Source organism: Aphelocoma coerulescens, chromosome 5 (assembly GCF_041296385.1).
Source record: "Aphelocoma coerulescens isolate FSJ_1873_10779 chromosome 5, UR_Acoe_1.0, whole genome shotgun sequence".
Classification (NCBI taxonomy): Eukaryota; Metazoa; Chordata; class Aves; order Passeriformes; family Corvidae; genus Aphelocoma; species Aphelocoma coerulescens.
Genome location: NC_091019.1, coordinates 50,751,038 through 50,770,060, shown reverse-complemented (window position 1 = coordinate 50,770,060; position 19,023 = coordinate 50,751,038). Strand labels below are relative to the sequence as shown.

At 41.8% G+C, this 19,023-nt stretch overlaps 2 protein-coding genes across 3 annotated transcripts in view; both read right to left on the bottom strand.

Annotated features, from left to right (window-relative positions):
* The window catches only part of KCNK13 (potassium two pore domain channel subfamily K member 13), a 49,828-nt gene extending 37,619 nt beyond the window's left edge, over window positions 1-12,209 (bottom strand). The window contains exon 1 of one of the 2 annotated variants that reach the window (XM_069016022.1): window positions 11,870-12,209. In XM_069016022.1, the coding sequence (XP_068872123.1) occupies window positions 11,870-12,209 (340 nt within the window). The remainder of the gene's footprint in view (window positions 1-11,869) is intronic. The other variant, XM_069016023.1, reaches the window with a different exon arrangement.
* A 4,035-nt stretch (window positions 12,210-16,244) lies between these two features.
* TDP1 (tyrosyl-DNA phosphodiesterase 1) overlaps window positions 16,245-19,023 on the bottom strand; it is a 44,259-nt gene continuing 41,480 nt past the window's right edge. The window contains exon 16 of the mRNA XM_069018063.1: window positions 16,245-16,722. Within this exon, the coding sequence (XP_068874164.1) occupies window positions 16,649-16,722 (74 nt within the window). The 3' untranslated portion in view covers window positions 16,245-16,648. The remainder of the gene's footprint in view (window positions 16,723-19,023) is intronic.

The window sequence follows — 19,023 nt, the reverse complement described above, 5'->3', positions numbered from 1 at the left end:
AGATAGCTTTTAAAGTGATTGAAAATTCACTCACCTTGTTATTCACATGCTCAATTTTAAACACATCAGGAAAACAGTTCAAAAGTTTCTACAATAAAACCTCATCCAGTTAATTTCTTTTTCCAGTACTCTCCTAAATCAGTTCTTGAGGCAGGAGATAACTCATTGTAGAGGAGCAAGTGCAGTAGCAACATTTCTCCTTATAAAAGGAAAATTTGCAAAGCTTTTTCTAATGCAGCTTTAGCTGTATAAATTACAAAATATTTAGTACTTTGACAAGCCTGTTACCTGCTACCTTCTATTGCTCTGCTCTTTTGGATTCCAGACAAAGAAATTAGAAGGAAAAAATGTAGGAATGTTGAAACTGTCACTAATGGTCCTCAAGAATAACTAAGGACATCTGTGAGTATTTTATTATTTATTTACATTTTATTTCTTTTTGCAATACTTCAATACTATAACTTCTGAAACTTATATCCCTGTGGGGTGTCAGAGAACAGCCAGAATATAGTGTCCAACTGAAAACATGGTGAAAATTCCTTTTATGTACCTTTACCAGGAGCATCAAAATTAAAATATGGGCAAGGCTAAAGTTTTACAGAGGGTGCCAGGACCATTCTAATGCGGCAGGGTTTTGGTTTCCAGCTTGTCTGAAAGGCAGCATCTCCTTCAGCACGAGGATGTTTAGATTTGTGGCAAAAGTGGAAGGAATGGCCAGAACTGCTCCCTGGAGAACGCAGACAGTCTTAAGAACTTTCTCATTAAGCCACAGACCAAACATGGACCTGCTGACTTGATGAACTACGAATACTGCAGTGTGAGAGGGACGAGGCAGACTCTAGCTCTTTGAGCAGATGAGAATTACTATTTAAAGCATTATACATGAAAAATGAAAGGAAGAAGAGCAGCCTGTATAACAAAATTAACTCCTACTTAGAAAAATAGAAATTGGCCATTACAAAATATTTTTCTTAGAACAAACAGCAAAACACTGCCATTGCATAGCATACAGGGAATGGAAAAGAGATGTGATGTAAGAAGACTACAAAAGGAAGATCTATTATGAAAAGGAATTATTCTGCAATATGAAAGAAAAGTTACATATATAGAGAAGATTTTACTCTAACAGCACTATCCTATTTATATCTTTATGGAAATAGCTTCAGAAAAATATTTCTGCCTCTAACTGGACTATAGTATTTCCTTATTTTCCATGCCATTCATGGAACATGCTGGTTTTGCTCTAAGTTTTTCAAGATTTTTGAGCTTGACGATATAAATAACTTCATGTGTGCGCATAAGAACACGGAACTCAGTATCATGCCTATTTGGTAAGCATTATCCTCTACCAGAGAGAATCAACAAAGCTCAACTGTCCCTACAGGCAGGTATGAATGAGAGAATCACTAGCACAGATGTACATGAGGAACAGTCTATTTTAGCAAGAAGGCTGGACAGCTGTTGCTGTAAGCTCTGACTAATTACGGCAAAGAGTCTTGTGGAAAAGTACAAAATGGATGCAAATACATGCTTAAAAGAGGAAACTGGTTTTTTTTAGTCTGCACCTACCTTTAGTACTTTTAAATTCAATGTTTTGCTTCTTGGTTTGGGTTTTTTTTACAATGTTACATATTTACACTGAAGGAATATATACTTTCCACTTCCTCAGTTTTCCAGTAACTGAAACTATCAGATTTTCAGCAGAACTGCTTTCTATTAAAAACAGTTACACTTAAAATAGGCATGATTAGTTCTGTGTGCATAAAATCACATTTAGAGTCTTATTAATATTCTCACTTGGAGAACATAACCACCTCAAACTCAAAACTGGTTAAGGTTGCAAAAAGCCTGGGCTATATTTGCAATCAACAGCACCTACTGATATATTGAATTTTCACTTGTCAAGAAGTCTGAAACACTTCCATGAGCCATATTCTGCCTTCAGGGATGGCAGTGTGAAATCAATGGAACACTGAAGACTCATGAATGCTATAAAATTTTCCATGTTACAGTACTTTTTCCTGGCAATTTAAATTACAGAATAGTATTTCATTATTTAGCTACAAAAGTTCTTTTTTTTCATTTTTAATATTGAAACAATTCTGGTTTTAAGTATTTTTAATGTGCTGAAAAAGCTTTAATATATTAACTGTTGGTAAAACAGTCATCTGAAACTAACAGCAGAAATATTCCACAGGACAAACAGTACTATCCATGAGTAAACATAAATAGTAACAAAGCCTTTCAGTATTTTATATCTTGACCAAACTATTCTAAAACTCATTTAAGACAGTCAGCTAATACTGGGATTTAAGTTTGCAAGCGTTCCCCCAGCATTTATGATATAATTAAGAAAAAATTTCTCCCTCTTTGTATATGTGGGTTAATCCAAGTCAAAAAAATTATTTTATATTAATAACTATAATATACATCATTATTTAAACTGACTAGTTATTAATCACTTAAGTCAATACAGTCTCTTTATTTCTTTACCAGCCTCACCATTTGGCATACCCAGACCCTCTTTATCCTAGAATTCATCCACGGGACAAATTAAGGCTGCTCCCATAACCAGTAAGCAATTTGTTTAAATAAGTGTTTTTCTTTTCTCCATCCAACTTATCTCACTTCATGGCATGTCTAAATCTTCTCAGCCCTGATTAGGCTTCTGCTTTCAATTTAAAAAGTAATTTTTCCTCCAGGAAATAGGAAAACTTGTGTCACCACTCTAGTCCAAAACCAGAAAACGTGGTGAGTGCTACAGTCCATAGAACTGATCTCCTGTTCAGCCTGCAGCAGGCTCCTCAGGAAATTTCTGGCTTGGAAAACTAGAGATGCCTTAGAAGTAAGTATTAGGCAGAAGTATTAGGATAATAGCAGGGCTATCAGTTCACGAGGTGAGCAGGCTGGACTTGCCTGGGGAATGGATGCATTCTCCAGCTGGCCCATCCGGAGGAAGGCAATACCTCCTGGAGCTTTCCTCGGCCCCATGTCTGTATGCCCAGTCTGCCAAGGAGCTGCAAAGGCCCTGATCTCCTCACAGTTCTGCAAAGGGCTGCAGTGCAATAGCCTGAGAACAGAGGCTCCTTCCCATGTCCACCCAGAGAACCGGCAACATTTCATTCAGACACACAGGGCTCCTACATGGTCCCTTCTGAACGTCACCTGAAGGACCACATTCCATTTTCAGCAGTGTTTTGTGCAAAACATGGACAGTAACAGTACTTTCCTCGTGCTCTTTGTCTCCAAGTCATACCAGTATGTCAAACACAAGCAGAAGGAGGTACAGCTGCCAAAACAGAGACTTCCAGCAAAGTACTTAACTCTATGCAGGACCAAGATCTTCAAAGTAATGTTCTGTTTATTTTTAGCTGGTTTTCTTGATGACTATTTTTCCATCCAGCTTTGTTTTTTTTCATTCCAGCAGCAAAGATATTGTTATATCTGATTTCACTGCTTTAATTAAGTAAGTGCTTCTCAGTCCATGATCAGTTCTATTTTGGGCTGGTTTAAAGTTTATTTAATTTGAGATGTATACCAAGCAGGGTAGCATAATTGCACATCTCAAAGCCTGCTTAATCTTAATATTAAAATGTTGTTTTTTTCCTGAAGGCTAAAAAAAAAAAAATCTAAGAAGTTTGGCGTAAATTTGTCAAAAAAATTTTTTTATCTGCACCCTAAAAATACAAGTTAAAAATTACCAAAGAACAAGACTCTATATGCAGCGTGATTAACACCTTGCCTTTTTTTTTTTTTTTTCAGGATAACAGGAATAATAAATACATACTATCACAGAATCTGGGGAAAAAAGCCCTGGCAGAGGCAGAAAAAGGTCATCTCATCCATTTACTGCAAAATGAGGGAATTAAGGATTCTGGCATAATTCTTGTGGGGTATCTGGATAACTTCAGTGTAAAGGACTCTGGTGATGAAGTCTCAATGTCATTCCTAGGGAGACTGCACAATTTTTTTCTAATTTCATTTAGAAAACTTTTTCTCATATAGAACCTGAAACTTCTTTGTTGCAATTTAAACACATTCTTTTTTAATTTCTTCCTGTCATCATTCTTTTTTTAAAGACTGGCAAAATGTTTGTCATTTTAAGTTGCCTGGAATTTCAAATCCTTCTATGAGTTACCAGAGTGCTCCTTATTGCTTTAGCAATTTCTTTGAATATTCTAGAATGCAGCTGAGTTAGCTTAAATTATTTAAAAATATATGACAGATTTAGGGATTTTAACCCATTCTTTTACTTTCCCCTTTCTTACAAGTGTTAATTGCACCACACATCAGTTCAGAGCTGACCTTTTCAGAAGACTGATACAGAAAAAGCCATTGCACATTTCAGCCTTCTTGGAATCAATTTTTGAGAGCTCTTTCTATACAGCAGACCAATGTTTTTCTTAGTCTTTCTCATCAGTATTGTGCTGATGAAGCACTTCATATCACCCTTGACACTCCTTGTTAATAGCATAGTTTTGTATCTGATCCCATATTTCCATTTTATTCCTTTTATTTGTCTTCATGGATCTAATTTTCTATCCATTTTCTATATGCGTCCTTCTTGTGACAGACATTAACTTAAAATTTAATTTTACAGTTCCTGTCCTCCTTCCACACTTCACATTTGGATCCCTTGAGCCAGCATCATTCATATCTTCTGTCCAGGAAACTGATAGCTTGCCTTAAATAATTTTTCTTTAGTTTTAGTTCCTGAGATTCCAAACTGCACATCTGTATTCAAAGTTTTGCTCTCAAAATCCCCTGATTTTCTGTACTTCTTCCTTTCCCTCTAAAGAATAATGAACTCTGCCACTCTGGGGTCAAGGAAGTTGCCTTCTACACTTACTAGGTTAAAATCAAATCCAGAAAGGTTTTTTCTTACATTGCTTATATGTTTCAAAAACTTACTAGGGAACTTGTGCTCAGGTCCCAGCATATTCACCTGCAAATAGAGAAATCCCCATAATATGATAAAGTCATGCCCTGGAAAATGCCAACTCCTCACACAAAACCTAATCCCAATCTTCTTGAGAGAGTGTAACTGATAACATGATTTCCTTTACAGAGTTCACAGTGCTTTTAACTACTTACTGGTCTCATTTGAGGGAGAGAGAGAGAGAACCTGTGGCAGAGAAGTTACAGTCAGTATTGCCAACAGCGGTGTGCTGATCTGGTTCAGCCACTGCCTGGGTGCCCATCTGTAGATTGCTAGAGTGGGATTTTATTTCACCAAAATTTCAACATTAATAGCAGAAGTATCGACCTTTGCACTTGGTACATCAGCTATTTTATTCCAGTCAGAGAACAGGCACATTAGGACATATTAACTCATGCCATTTATTTTAGGTATCTTCTGTAAAATTGGATGACTGTCACTAACAGAAGGAAGAAAATTTACATGTGAGAACGAACTTGGCCTTTCCCCTAACCTTGTGGGTTACAACCATGTGGCTTAACTTTTATTTCAACCAGTGTCCAAGAGAGAACATGCTAGGCTATCACACCTGTACCTTTTTTAGACCTTGCTTATAAAAGTAAGATTTCCAGGGTGATTTAATTTTATACTTCCCTTCTATTACATGGTTTGCTTTAAGATTTCTACATTGTTCTGCATATAGCAGAGACTGGTGACAATCCTATCATTATAACCAATGTTCTCCTTTTCACATTTTTCCTACGACTTTGCTTTATACAGATCTATCATATATTATAGAAAACTTTTGGTACAGTTAGAGTAACCATTCACTTGAGCATGTCTTTCAAAGGTGGGCAATGTTATAGTTTATTAACAGATGCAGTCCAAGGCTGGTGGCATTTACAACTTCAGTAAGTTGACAACTACACGCCTCTGTAAGGCAAGTAAATGGCCTCAGTTAGCCTGCAACTTCCCTAAAAAGCCTTTTGTTCTAGAGATGCCTTTCCTGCTCTGCTTATGGCTCAATGGCTAAAGCAGGTCATTTTGAATTGTTAGAGCTGTTTGCAGCTTGTGTGCAGTTTTGGGCACCACAATACAAAAGACATTAAACTGTTAGAGAGCATCTAAAGGAGGACCATGAATATCATCAAGGGCCTCGAGGGGAACTATGTGAGGAGCAGCTGAGGTCACTTGGTCTACTCAACCTGAAGGAGACTGAGAGGAGACCCCACTGCAGTCTAAAACGTCCTTGATAAGGGAAGGGGAGGGTCAGGATGAAGAGGATCTCTTCACTCTCATAACCAGCGGCAGGACCCAAGGGAATGGCCTGAAGTTGAGTCAGGGGAGATTTAGGCTGGATATTAGAAAAAGGTTCTTCACCCAGAGCATGGCTGGGCACTGGAACAGGCTCCCCAGGGAAGTCGTCACAGCCCCAAGCCTGCCAGAGCTCAAGAAGTGTTTGGACAATGCTTTCAGGGACATGGTGTGACTCTTGGGGTGTCCTGTGCAGAGTCACGAGTTGGACTCAATGATCCTTGTGGATCCCTTTCAACTCAGGATGTTCCACAATTCTATGATTCTAAATACTTCAGACATGGTACTTTTAGGTAATGGCAGATCATTTGGTCTCTGTGACACCACAGCCAAGCTTGGCCATGGCCCCAGGTGGAGAATTTACTGCAGCTGCCACTCTTTGTTCAGTCTGTATACAGGAAAGAGAGGGTGGTCTCAAGGCTACGAACAGCTCTCTGGGTTTAACGAGCTTGGTGGTTTGCTGGGCATTATCACATACTTTTCTTTTGCACAGCTGTAACTCCAATTAGCAGGAACTGCACTGACAGGTGAAAATGAGGAAACAGGCACTTTCTGACACTTTCCAGAACTCCTTCCTTCACTCTGTGACATGGCTGCAATGTGAGCAGTGCAGTTGTTTCACCCCATGCAGACTTTCCCATTAGCAAACACCACTTCCATGAGCAACCCTTTCTAAGAGGCTGCTTAAAGAAGATGCTGTGACTCCTTCTATCCCTTCTGTACAATACACCATGTGGTTGCTCATCGCTCTCTATTGTAAAAATCGCAGCCTTCACTCCAGGCAATATTACCTTTTGGGCCTCAGGTAATGCATCAGTTAACATAGCTCTTTTCTCACCTTGTACCAAGACTTTACACTTCCAGCCCAATTTGCTGCCATTTTTTGCAGACTGGAAGGATGTAAATTTTGACAATTTCTCCAGAAAATGTATCTCATTTTGTGAAGATGATATAATTTCCTCCTTTCCCTCACTGCTTACACAGTTCACACAGAGAAGACACGAAGCAACAGGTGCAAATTGAAATACAGGAAATTCCATTTGAATGGGAGAAAAAGACACTTTTTTAACATGAGGTTGGTCAAACACTGGCACAGGTTGTCCTGAGAGATTGTGGCGTCTCCACCAACGGAGATACCCAAACTCCAACAGGATGCAGCCCTGAGCAGCTGGCTGTCACTGAGCCTGCTTGGAGTGTGGGGGTTGGACCAGACAATCTCCAGAGATCCCCTCCAACTTCCAGCAGCCCGTGAAAAGGGCAGGAATATCATAAGTCAGCTTGAGAAGTTGCTTCAGGTTATGCCTTTTTAACAAGATACATTTTATTCCACTTATAGTTAAAATGAACAGGTTCTAACCAAGATCATAATATGGGCTGGGCTGGACATAGGTGTTTTGTGGTGTTTGTTTGGTTTTTTGTTGTTGTTTTAGTTTTTTTGTTTGTTTGTTTACTTTTAATAAAAAGGAAATAAAGTTCTTTCAGTTTTCTAAAGTTATGGAAAGAAAAACAGCTGTACATGAGATGAGGGCGTTTTGATGCACTGATAAATTCTTCACTTGATGCAATTGAAGTCAATACCAGTTTATTTCCAACGGTTTCAAGGAACAGAGGAGGAACTAGTTGCTGCACATACCCCAGTGTGCCAGCTCTCTGTATTACTCAGGGATAGTAATGTCCAGCTATTTCTATTGGAATTCCAGTGGAACTGAGGATGCCCAGGTGTCTGTCACAAAAGATAAGCATGAAGATTCAATGCATAGATGTTCAAACACCTGGGCAGTAGCTCCCTACTTCTTGGAGGCACTACTGTGCCAGAGGTCCTTAGACATCAGAGCATCTGATGATGATTGTGACCCTACAGTCTCATGCTGCTGAACACCCAGAGCCTACCTAATGCTGTATGTCTCTGTATAAAACACATAAACATTCACCAAAGTGCAAATTGGGACTTAGATCTTCTTTTATTTTCTGGTCTGCAGGTATTTTATTAGGCTATGCTAAGCGGAACAGTTTCAACAGAAAACACTGAGAGTCCCAATTTAAAATTATTCCCCAGGCCAGTGGGCAGGGCACTTGGATGAGACACAGGAATTGCTTGAAGTCCTGATTTAGAGAGAAGTTGCTTTGATCTCTCACATCCTGAGACATTACTACTACTACTTGATTTCTAGGCAAAAGGGATACTACATTATGTGACAAAGGGCTGATCGAAAGAAAAGTGGGCTTTTGGAGGAGGCCGCTGCCCATGTGTGGATTAGTTAGGCACCTGCCTTGAGAGGCTTTGACACCATCTAATTCCTTGAGATCACTTCCTGGATAGTCTAGGTAGCCTCCTATTTGGGCAGGTATTTGTGGTTATGTTCTTTCATTCCTAATGTTTCCACTTACTGCAAAGGAAACCTCAGTACTGGGTCACACTGGACACATCACTGCGCAAAAAGGCATAAACACTTTTATGGAACAAACTCTTAAATTACTAACGTGAGAACTTAATTATTTTTTACTTGTTCAGCTCTGTTTAGCTTTGTATTTTCTTGACAAACGAAAATAGGCTGTTTATATTTAACTTTAACCTCTTGACTTGATGCACTGATACCATGTTCCAAAATCCATGTGACAAACATTTTATGCAAATCTTAATTAAAAAGACAGGATTATTCCCTTAGTTACTGCAAAACTCTCTACTTTCCTCTGAAATATGTGATGATATTTCTTTCTAGCTAAAGTACAGGAAGCAGTTGACGCTACAAGTAATGTTTGAGTGATGCTTTAGCAGTATATCAAAATGGCTAGGTTCACCTTATTTACTGAGGAAGAAATAAATTTATTCTGATGGAGTAGAAAAATAATTCCTGTTATGTAAAAGAGAAAAAAAAATCATATAAAGTTTACAAAAACCAGCAACTTACCTGCTAAATATAAAGCTTCTATACCAGCACATAGTACTGAGTGTAGAAGGTGAGCTGATATTAAAAATATGTCATAAGCACCTATTCCTAAAAAATCGCTTTTAACTGAAGGCACCAAATTTTGTTCAGCTGTACGAATGTATACAACCACCAGAAGTATAGACTGAAAAACACATGAAAGAAGCCTTCTACTTTGCTCAGAACTAGCAAGGCTGCAGCTAGAGTAATACATTAATTTTGGGGCTGTACTGGGGCATGAAAGAAGATGTGGACCGTTTGGAAAGGGCTGAGAAGAGAGACAAAATATTGATTTTAGATGCGTAAAACAAAATCTATTATTAGGATGCCAATATGGTTGATACAAATGAGCATGTGGTTGCAGAGCCTGCAGAAGAACACTTCTGAGTGGCACATCTCAGGAGACCTGGCTGAAGCACAGTCACGAGAATGCCCAGAGGGCCCAGCCTGAAGCACAAGCTAAGTTAAAGCACTGAAATGCACAGTCAGTCCCACAAAGCAGAAATTCTACTGAGAAGATTAAAAAAGAGCTATGCCATTGATATGATTAAAGAGTGCAATGCCACTGACTAGATAAAGAAAGAATGATGCAATTCATAAAACACACTGAGAAAGTGCCATCATTCATAAGACTGAGAAAAGCAATGTCAGGTCAAAAGAAGGGACAGGATGTAAACTGCCAAAGTCTACAGACCATACACAGTCTGAAGGAAAAAGGAGTCTTGAGGATATTTCTGCAGAAAAATTGAGGGAGCTGTAAAATGTGGGGAATGGAAATAAGCAAGTTACAGAAATTACCAAAAAGTGTGAGTGGATAAGTGGGTATTTGTGTTTGTGAGCATCTACAGTTAACAGGATGACAGATACGCTTCTCTCCCTAACAGTCTCATTTATATAAGATGTATGTTAATGTAGAACTGCTGGCATCAGTTAATACCTGTGAGAAGTAACTGTATCACTGCAAAAAGGGTTACAACACGGTGGTTGTTGAGAGAAGACTGAAGGGACACATTGCCAATGGTCTTTGAGTACCTAAGAGGCCATTCTCTGAGTACAAAGGATGGCAAGACAAAAATAATGCAAGTCACTGAACTGCAGTAAGGCAGACACCAGGAAAACCTCAGGGCAATAATTCACAAGGCTGGATTCCTTGTGGAAGCTGTGGAATCTCCAACAGTGCAGGTTTGAAATGGCAGCTTGGGCAAACATTTATCATGAAAAGAAGAAGTCACATATAACTGACCTCCTCTAGGAATAAAGGCAAAGCAGCTGGACTTTTGAGATCTGGTGTGGTCTGGTCTGATATTTTTACTACAATTTCATGGCTGTAGCAAATGTTAGCATAAACAGTGTTTATTTATTTTGATCATACAAGAAGGACACTTCAAGGGAGATGTTACAATGGCAAACTACAGCAATCCACAAAAATGGGTTTAACAATGTTATAAATTACTTCAAATTACCAGTTCAGAAGAACACTGAAGCATAATTCTTGGCTCTTACAGACTTTAGGTCTAAGGACACAAACCACCCAAATCTTGAAGCCCTGAGGAAATACAAAACCAGCCCAATGACACCTTTAACAACAGAATATCCACAGACCTAAAAAAAATCAGTAGTAGGGAGGGGGTGTGCTGCAGGACAGGGCAAACTCTTATACATCCCACATAAACCAAGGCATCTCTAATCTCCTCTTCAGGAAAAAACTGTTAATGGAGATTTCCTGAAAAATTAAACAATCATACATCAATGTACATTTCATTTGTGAAGGAAGACTGATGTGAATTGGATATACCATTACTAAGATTTAGTGATCCCATTTGTCACAGTGATAATTGCACACAGATTGCCTGTCTTTAACTAAAGCAAGCTCCCTTCCCCCGAGGCTTTTAGCTGTCTGCAGATGCCTGAATGAAGACTTTCTGCTGACACCCATGGGCTCCCTCGGGTGCTTATGTCAGTTCCTGGTGCTATCCCTTTTCATCTTAATGTACATCTGTCAGACTGCTCGGAATTTCTATTCAGTATCACCTTCCCCGAAGGCTCCTTCAGCCGGAATAAACTTAGGTTTATTCAGAAGTGAAATACGCTGCGCCCGCCGACTTGACGGTTCTGCCTTGAAAAGCCCGAAGAGCAAAAAGCCGAGTGGTTTGAAACCCAGTCTTTCCAAGTTGTACACTTTGCAGCTGGCCACCACAAAATCTATTAAATGGTACTTGTTAAGACCAGACGATCCCCAGAAAAGAGCCCTTCCGAGCGTATAGCCTATGAAACCTCCAGATCTAAGATTTGCTATAAGATTTCCCAGAATTTAAAGACGCACAGCGACTGTTTAAAGCTTTTGGCTTTGGATGAGACTGGTCTCTCACAAAGTCTGCCACCGTATACTGAGGACAATGACACCCGCGAAGAGCATCCTTGTGTCCGCTGCCCTGCCCGCCCGGAGCTCGGCCCGGCTGCCCGGTGCTTCTGGGGCGCTCCCAGAGCTGAGCGCTTCCCGCGAGTGGTGCGCCCGCGGCAGCGCCTCTTTGACAGGAAGAAGGGGAAAAAAGGAGCAGCGAAGAGACAGGACCATGCCCGGCACCGGCACGAGCCCGCTATGAGCCCACTATGAGCCCGGGAGCCAGCGAGGAGAGGAACAGCGCATCCCCGGCTCCCCAGCAGCCCTGGCCCCGCCGCCGCCCCGGTCCCCGCCCGTCCCGCCGCTCACCGATAGTAGAAACGACGGTGCCCACGAAGTAGAAAGCGCCGGTGAAATCCCATCGGGGCCGGATGTCATCGACGCGGATGCCGGCTACGCTCGCCTCCTCGTATTCCCGAAGGAAGTGCCGGAGTTCGGCACGGCTGAGGTTGTGGCGCCGGGTGAAGTTCTCGAGCCGTTCCTCCCAGCGCTCCTTAGCCTCCCGCTCCGTGGGCAGCTCGATGGCCGAGAAGACGGCGGCGCCGCACAGCATATACAGCACGATCAGCACCGCCAGCAGGAGGAACCGCGCGTTGTCCGCGTTCAGGCGACCCGCGCTGGAGCAGCAGCAGCCGCCGCGACACGCCATCCTCCGCCCGCGGGACCGGGCTGCCGCGCCGCCACGCTACGTCGGGGCCCTGCTGCTGCCGCCGCCGGGCATCACGGCGCCTCCCGCCAGCCGTACGCGGGGCCGCGGGGCTCAGGGCGCCGCGGAGCCCGGCGGCGGCGAGCGGCGCTCCCGGGAGCCGGCCGGCACCTTCGCCCAGGGGGCAAGGCACGGCCCCGCCGTGCCCTGCCCGGCCCCGCAGCGGACGCGCTTCGGGCTGCGGAGCATCCTGCGGACGAGGGAGCGAGGGAACCGCCCGTCCCGTCCCGGCTCGCAGAGCCCCTCAGCCCCACCGCCCGCCGCGCGGGGCTCCCGTCCCCGCCAGTTTCATATCCCCTTCCTGCCCCCGCCCCGAGCACGTCGGAGCGGGGCGCAGGGACAGGCACCGCCAGGCGCCTCCTGCCTGCCGGGGGGGAGCGAGGCGGGACCGGCGGCAGCTCGCCCCCCGCCCTCCCCCGCCGCCCGCTGCCCCGGGCCGCCCGCACCATGGCCTCCGGGCAGCCGCGGGCCGGGCCGAGCCCCCGAGGGCAGCTCCCCCCAGCAGAGGCGCGGCCGCCGCCACCGAAGCTCAGTGCCCGCAGCGGGCAGGGCGGGCTGGCGGGGGGCGGCTGCCCCGCCGCCTCCAGCCCTCAGAGGGGCGGGGGCTGTCCCCCCTTCCCGCCCTCAGGTACCCGGCCCCGGGCTGTGGGGCCGAGGAGCGCCCGAGGCAACGGGGCCTCTTAGAGTCACCGGGCGTGAAACCCGTCAGTCGATGATATGCCCCCACTATCAAAGCCATAAAAATTACCGCCCTTTGCCAAAAGAGGGCACCTCCTTCTCCACAGGTCTGGTTATCCGTTGCCTTCCCGACATCTCTGTCCTCCAGCGCTTGGCAGTCGAAGGGAAATGGTGTAGGGAAGACAGAAGCAGCTCTCCAGCTGCAATGTGGTTTTAAAATGCGTTATTTGCAGGTTCAAAGGGCAGAGCTCTCGATCCAAATCTTCTGGAAATATCACTCTCACTATAAGAAGGAAAAGCTAAACTCAGCAATATCTGGTAGTTGCTACAGTGCTGAATTCTACTTTTAAATAACTGGGGGCTGGAATTCAGCTCTGCTAAACATAATAGTGTACAAGCACATTCTTTCCAGTGAAAAACAACCTACATATATGTTTCTAGAAAGCAGGTTAATGAGCTATAACATCTACTTCCCCTCCCCCCCAATTTTCTAATAACTGTGTTGCAGTCAAAATGAAATGGGAATGAACATTAACATCTTAGAAATCTCCCTTAATGGCAGATAATTGTACACTCAGTGTAATAGCCATTGATTGTCTCGCAGCCTGAGGTATATTTGGGTACTGGTCTGAGCCCCAAGGGTGCACTGTGGGCAGGGCCAGTGTTTGAGAGAGGATCACACCTGTGTGGCAACAGGCACAGGGAAAAGATAAGTCCTTTTCTCATGTTGCACCATAAAGCAGCAGCCAGGGATGAATGGGAGTCGTGTTTCATTTTTTCCTATTTGTTGTTATTCATAGGTGATACATCACGTTGCAGGTTTTTATTCCCTCTTAATTAGTCTTTAGCACAGACTTCAGCAAGGAAATTAAAATTAGCAGCAATACTGGAAGATTTTAAATAGCCAAAAATAAGAAGATGAGATGCCAGCCAAACTAAGCAGACTCTGTGCCAAGTGCTAAAGGTAACCCACATGTTTCCATTAAAAAATGCTGGTGTATCTTTAAAATTATTGGCAGTTCCTATCAGAGGGGAAAAGAAACCTAAACCAACCTATACTTCCCTGCTCTACCAGTCAGAAAGAAGACAGAACTCAATTAGTGCACTCTCAGCCAGCAAAGGCAGCAGAATTAAGTGAGCCTCCACTGTCCACACCAATGGCTCCATCCACCAAACCTGTTCAAGGGTGGCTTGGATTAGCACATCGGGAAAAAGAGCCTTTAGCTGCTTACACCCATGACATCAATGTGATTGTCAAAAGGAACATGAATGACAATAACACTACCCAAAGGACGATCCAAGGCAAATTATTCAAGGTTATCGAGTTCCTCTTTATTTATTTTGTTTTGTTAGTGTGGAATAGTCATTTTTGTGTTTGTCTTAGGCATAGAGATAGTTATTGCATTAATGCAGGTAAGATCATCTGGCAGTTTTGAAAGACGTGTACTACTGTCACTGATTATCAAAAATTGCAAATTCCCTTATTTGTCAGCTTTGATCTTGGCAGCAATTTAATCATCTCTTGAGAATGTGCTCTTTAAGGATGTGCTCCCTAGCAAAGGATAGAACAAGAGCAAGTTGATATTGACCGGAATCTTGAAAAAGAAAATGAAAATATGGCTTATTCTAAAGAATACTTTCATGTAAAACAGGCAACCATTCCCACTGCTCTTGCAGGGAGAGCTAGAAAAACTGAAGTGTGCAGAGAGCACGAACAGTGTCATCAGTCACACACCCAGAACATTTAAACAAGGTGGAATAAAGAAACGCAATGTGTTCACTGGCATAAACAACAACAAAAAAAAAAGGTTAAACACCTTGCTGACATTTAAGTCAACCACACACCAAAGTTAACATCTTGTGAGCTTGAGCACCAAATGCAATGCCATTACCCTCAGTACAGTCACTTGTGCATCATTATCAGGAAACACACAGTTTTCCCTACCCTGCAGCACCATGAGCACATAGCTCCCTCATGTCTGTGTGTGCAGGCATTTAGGGACAACAAATTGGTGGTGGTGAGGCTTAGCACAATCGTAAAATAATAGGAAAGAAAAAAATCAATGTATTTACCAGTTCTGTTGATAATATTGACTGACAAACCTGTAATTAAGAAAGCTACATCACTGAGTAACCCAATAATGATTACTAGTAAGTGTCTGGTCAGAGTGGAATTATTATTAATGCATCATCAAATTACTTGGAAGACTCATGCAGAGGTTTAGTTACTCTCATTGACAGTGTCAGTACTTTTTAATTAGAGATCTCATTTGGACATGATTAGCTGGTACACTTAACCAAAACTCACTGCTTTTCTTTGGTGAAGCTACAGAATGGCTGCAATGTACTCCTGAGCCAACTTTATACATAATGAAATATCCTGATAGAGAACCAAATAAAATAGCCTTCCATTACCTTTCATACTGAACAAAAATTCTTCTGGAACATAATAACCTTGACACTGTCAAACTAATTCGAAAAAAAAAAAAATACAAAACTTCAGGAACATGAGAAACTGGGCATCTAGAGTAGGCTAAACTTTTCAACATTCCAATTGCTTTGCTAGGAGTTTCAAAGAAATTGCATCTTTGGAAGATTCCTTCTGAATGTGAAGTAGGGAATCATAGAAGTATTTAACATCATTTAGTCCAAACCTTAACATAATAGTACCAAATCTACCACTAACCCATATCACTAAGTGTTACATCCACACACATCTTTTAATACTTCCAGGGATGGTGACTGCACCACTTCCCTGAGCAGTCTGTTCCAATGCCTGACAATCCTCAGTGAAGAATTTTTCCCTAATATCCAATCTAAACCTTCCCTGGCAAAACTTAAGGCTCCTCTTGTCCCCTTGCTTGTTACCCAGGGGAAGAGGCTGATCCCCACCTGGCTATGACCTCCTTGCAGGTAGTTGTAGAGAGCAGTAAGATCTTCACTGAGACTCCTTTTCTCCAGGCTAAACATTCCTAGCTCCTTCAGTTACTCCTCAGAAGACTTGTGCTCCAGACCCTTCACCAGGTCCACTGCCTTTCTCTGGACATGTTCCAGCTCCTCAATGTCTTTCTTGTCATGAGGGGCCCAAACTGGACACAGCACTCGAGGTGTGGCCTCACCGGTGCCAAGCATGCGGGGACAATCACTGCCCTGGTCCTGCTGGCCACACTATTTTTGATATAAGCAATGTGTTCCATTAATAGGATGCTGTTGATTTTATAAAACACTTGGTAGAACACTTGCAAGATACAAGTTCCAACCCAATCTGAAATGTACACATTTAGAAGACAGAACAAAAGATATATTAACAAGATTGCCTTTATTTTTATTTAAATTTTACATATAACAACTTTTATTCCAGCTACTGGGGTCAACTGACAGTCTCAAAAAACAGTAATTTTTATATTAATTACAGCTAAAAATGCAGAGAGACACTCTGAGAACAGTTCTCATCTTGAAAACCGTATTACGAACCACAGTAAAGAAAAAGCATATAAAAAGGTATTCAAAAATGCAGGTTCCCTTGTAATAATACAGTTATAGATTCTCCAAGAATCTCTCCCTTATGAATATTTTAACGTTTCTTTCAACTACAAATCAGCCATTATAGAAGACATTATAGCTTACAGAACAGAAATTAGTTTTTCAAGTAGCATGGCAGGCTCAGTGTCAGCAAGTGGAATGTCACAGAGTACTGGAAACATTTATGATGGAACCCACATATTTCCATGTGTATCAGGGGCATCTGTGTAAGGAATATTCCAAATCCACGGTTGATCTGTAAACCAAAACAAAAACATAGTCATGACAAATTCATTTATCAAATGCAAAATTGGGTTCTCTTCCTCTTTTCCCTTTGGAGGAAGAGGAAGGTCAAAATTCCCACTGGTTTTCATATAAAATCATGTGCAATTTCAGTTTAGTGGAAATTTTTGTTCAGTTTTTTTTTTAAACTGTAAGATACAGAATGTTCAGAAGGCTTTGCTTTCCCCCCAAATATTATTTTAAATATAGTTATAACCCAACATGCTCCTCTCCAGCTGTATAAAAGTTGTATTTCAGACAATATACAAGTACAGTAATGCAGCCAAATTTGGTCTGGCCTAGTGCCAGCAAGTTTTGTGCTGCATCTCTCTTAATCCAATGGAATTATAAATAAACACTGTAACATATTAGTATTTTTCACAGGGACAGTAAGAATTCAGTACCTAAGAATGACACTGCCTGACCTCTGAAAAGTTCAAATTTACCCCTCACTTCTTCAAACATTAAATCTTCAGATGAGCAACAGGTTTGCACCACACAGTTCCCTCCCTCCCACTTCTAAGAATACAGAAGCTCTTCCCACTCTTGGAAAAGAGAAAAGGCAACACACCAGGAGTTAACTGCTAGCTCTGCAACCTGCTCTATGCTCTTCCTCCTACCATACATGTGGCAGAAATGCAGCTGTTCTATGAATCCAAGTTATTATTCTACTTCTCTCAGGCTACTCCTACTGCAATAGAGAAAAACTCTTCAAACCTTTTTTCATTGAGTTTTCTCAATTAAGAAATTTATATAAATCCAGCCTGCTTCTTCTCTCCATGTACAAAATGAGCACTGAAGGAATACAGTGACATTAATCGGTACAATGCAGGTACTGTAGGTTCCATATGTTGCAGTGAAACATATCCCACCTATGCAAATGTTTTAAGAAGTGTCTGTTTACAGCAGGAAGCAGGCAATAGGGTAGTTGGTTGTTTTTTTGTTACAGTGGACAGGTGATTTCAAAGCATATAAAAAATAAAAGGCATCAGAAACCAGAAGAAACTATAGCACTTAACTCAGAGTGCACTGCCAAGAAAGCTCTCTAGTTTTCTGGCTCAACTGCAGGATATCTAGACTTTGAGTGATCTCTTAAAAAGAAAAAACAGACAGCACCGTTACTTCCCTAAGCTTCTTTTATCAGTCTCCTGCTGGAAAGTCATGTGTACCCTTCGTATTTTAGGTGAATACCTTACCAGACAGTAAACATTAACAGTTAATAAAATGGGTACAGAATAAAGCAAATGTTGGGGAAAGCACTGAGGATTTCAAACGTACATTCAGATACTGACCTCTATCTATGACATCAGAATAAATCCAGTCCCACTCAAGCACTGGAATCTGTCACTCAGGAGTATATTATGCAAATTAGACCTATTCATCTTCCCTACTTCCCTACCATCTGGCAGTTACTCTGCTTAATTCAGCAAACCATGCCGGCAGAGGAAAACTCAAGATGTACAGAAATAACTTCAGTCATCTCCTTAAAGCATGCTGAGAGGCCTCAATACCTAATTCAGTTTTTTCTTAATTGTGGCTATCTAAATAAAGGTGTCTCAAGGTAGCTATTAATGTACTTGGAACTTTGTTCCGTTAATGGGATGCTGCTGATTTTATAAAACACCTGATAGTATTTTAATAAGTCATGTGTAGAACTGTTGCTGATATAATTTATAACTCATTTTTTTTTTAAATGTCAGGTCCAATTTAAGGTTATTCATCACTACCAGCAGGAGAAAGACAATGACTCTGTACAAATACTGTATGACAGTAGCTGCTTACTGTTGCACACAAAAGTGACTGTCAAACTTCTCAAAGTTAATTCCTTTGATCTTCTTGGGAGGAGGAAATAAAAGCCCCATTAAATAATTTTTGTAAGTGTCCTTAACATGCCTACCTTCCACACATTTCAAGATTAGTGCTTCATTTCTGACACCCCAACTTTGTCTTGACTACACCTCACTGGAGTTAGTGTTATCTACTAAGCTGGTACCACAGCTTTGCTCTTGCCTCATGTACAAGCAGCAAAACTCCAGCACTAGAGTCAGGACTCAGTAAAATAAACGGGGCCATTCCAGTCCCACTGCTACTTAAACATTATCTGAAAGCTCAGGTGGGGCACTATTTCTGTTATACTCAGATTTTGAACATTCTCTCACAACTGAATAGACTACCACATTTTACTTAAAGGCAGAGGGGCTCTGGAGAACGAGACAAGTTCTTTTTAAGTAACACCTGATAATCATTTAAAGAGTCCATGCTGACAGGCCACCTC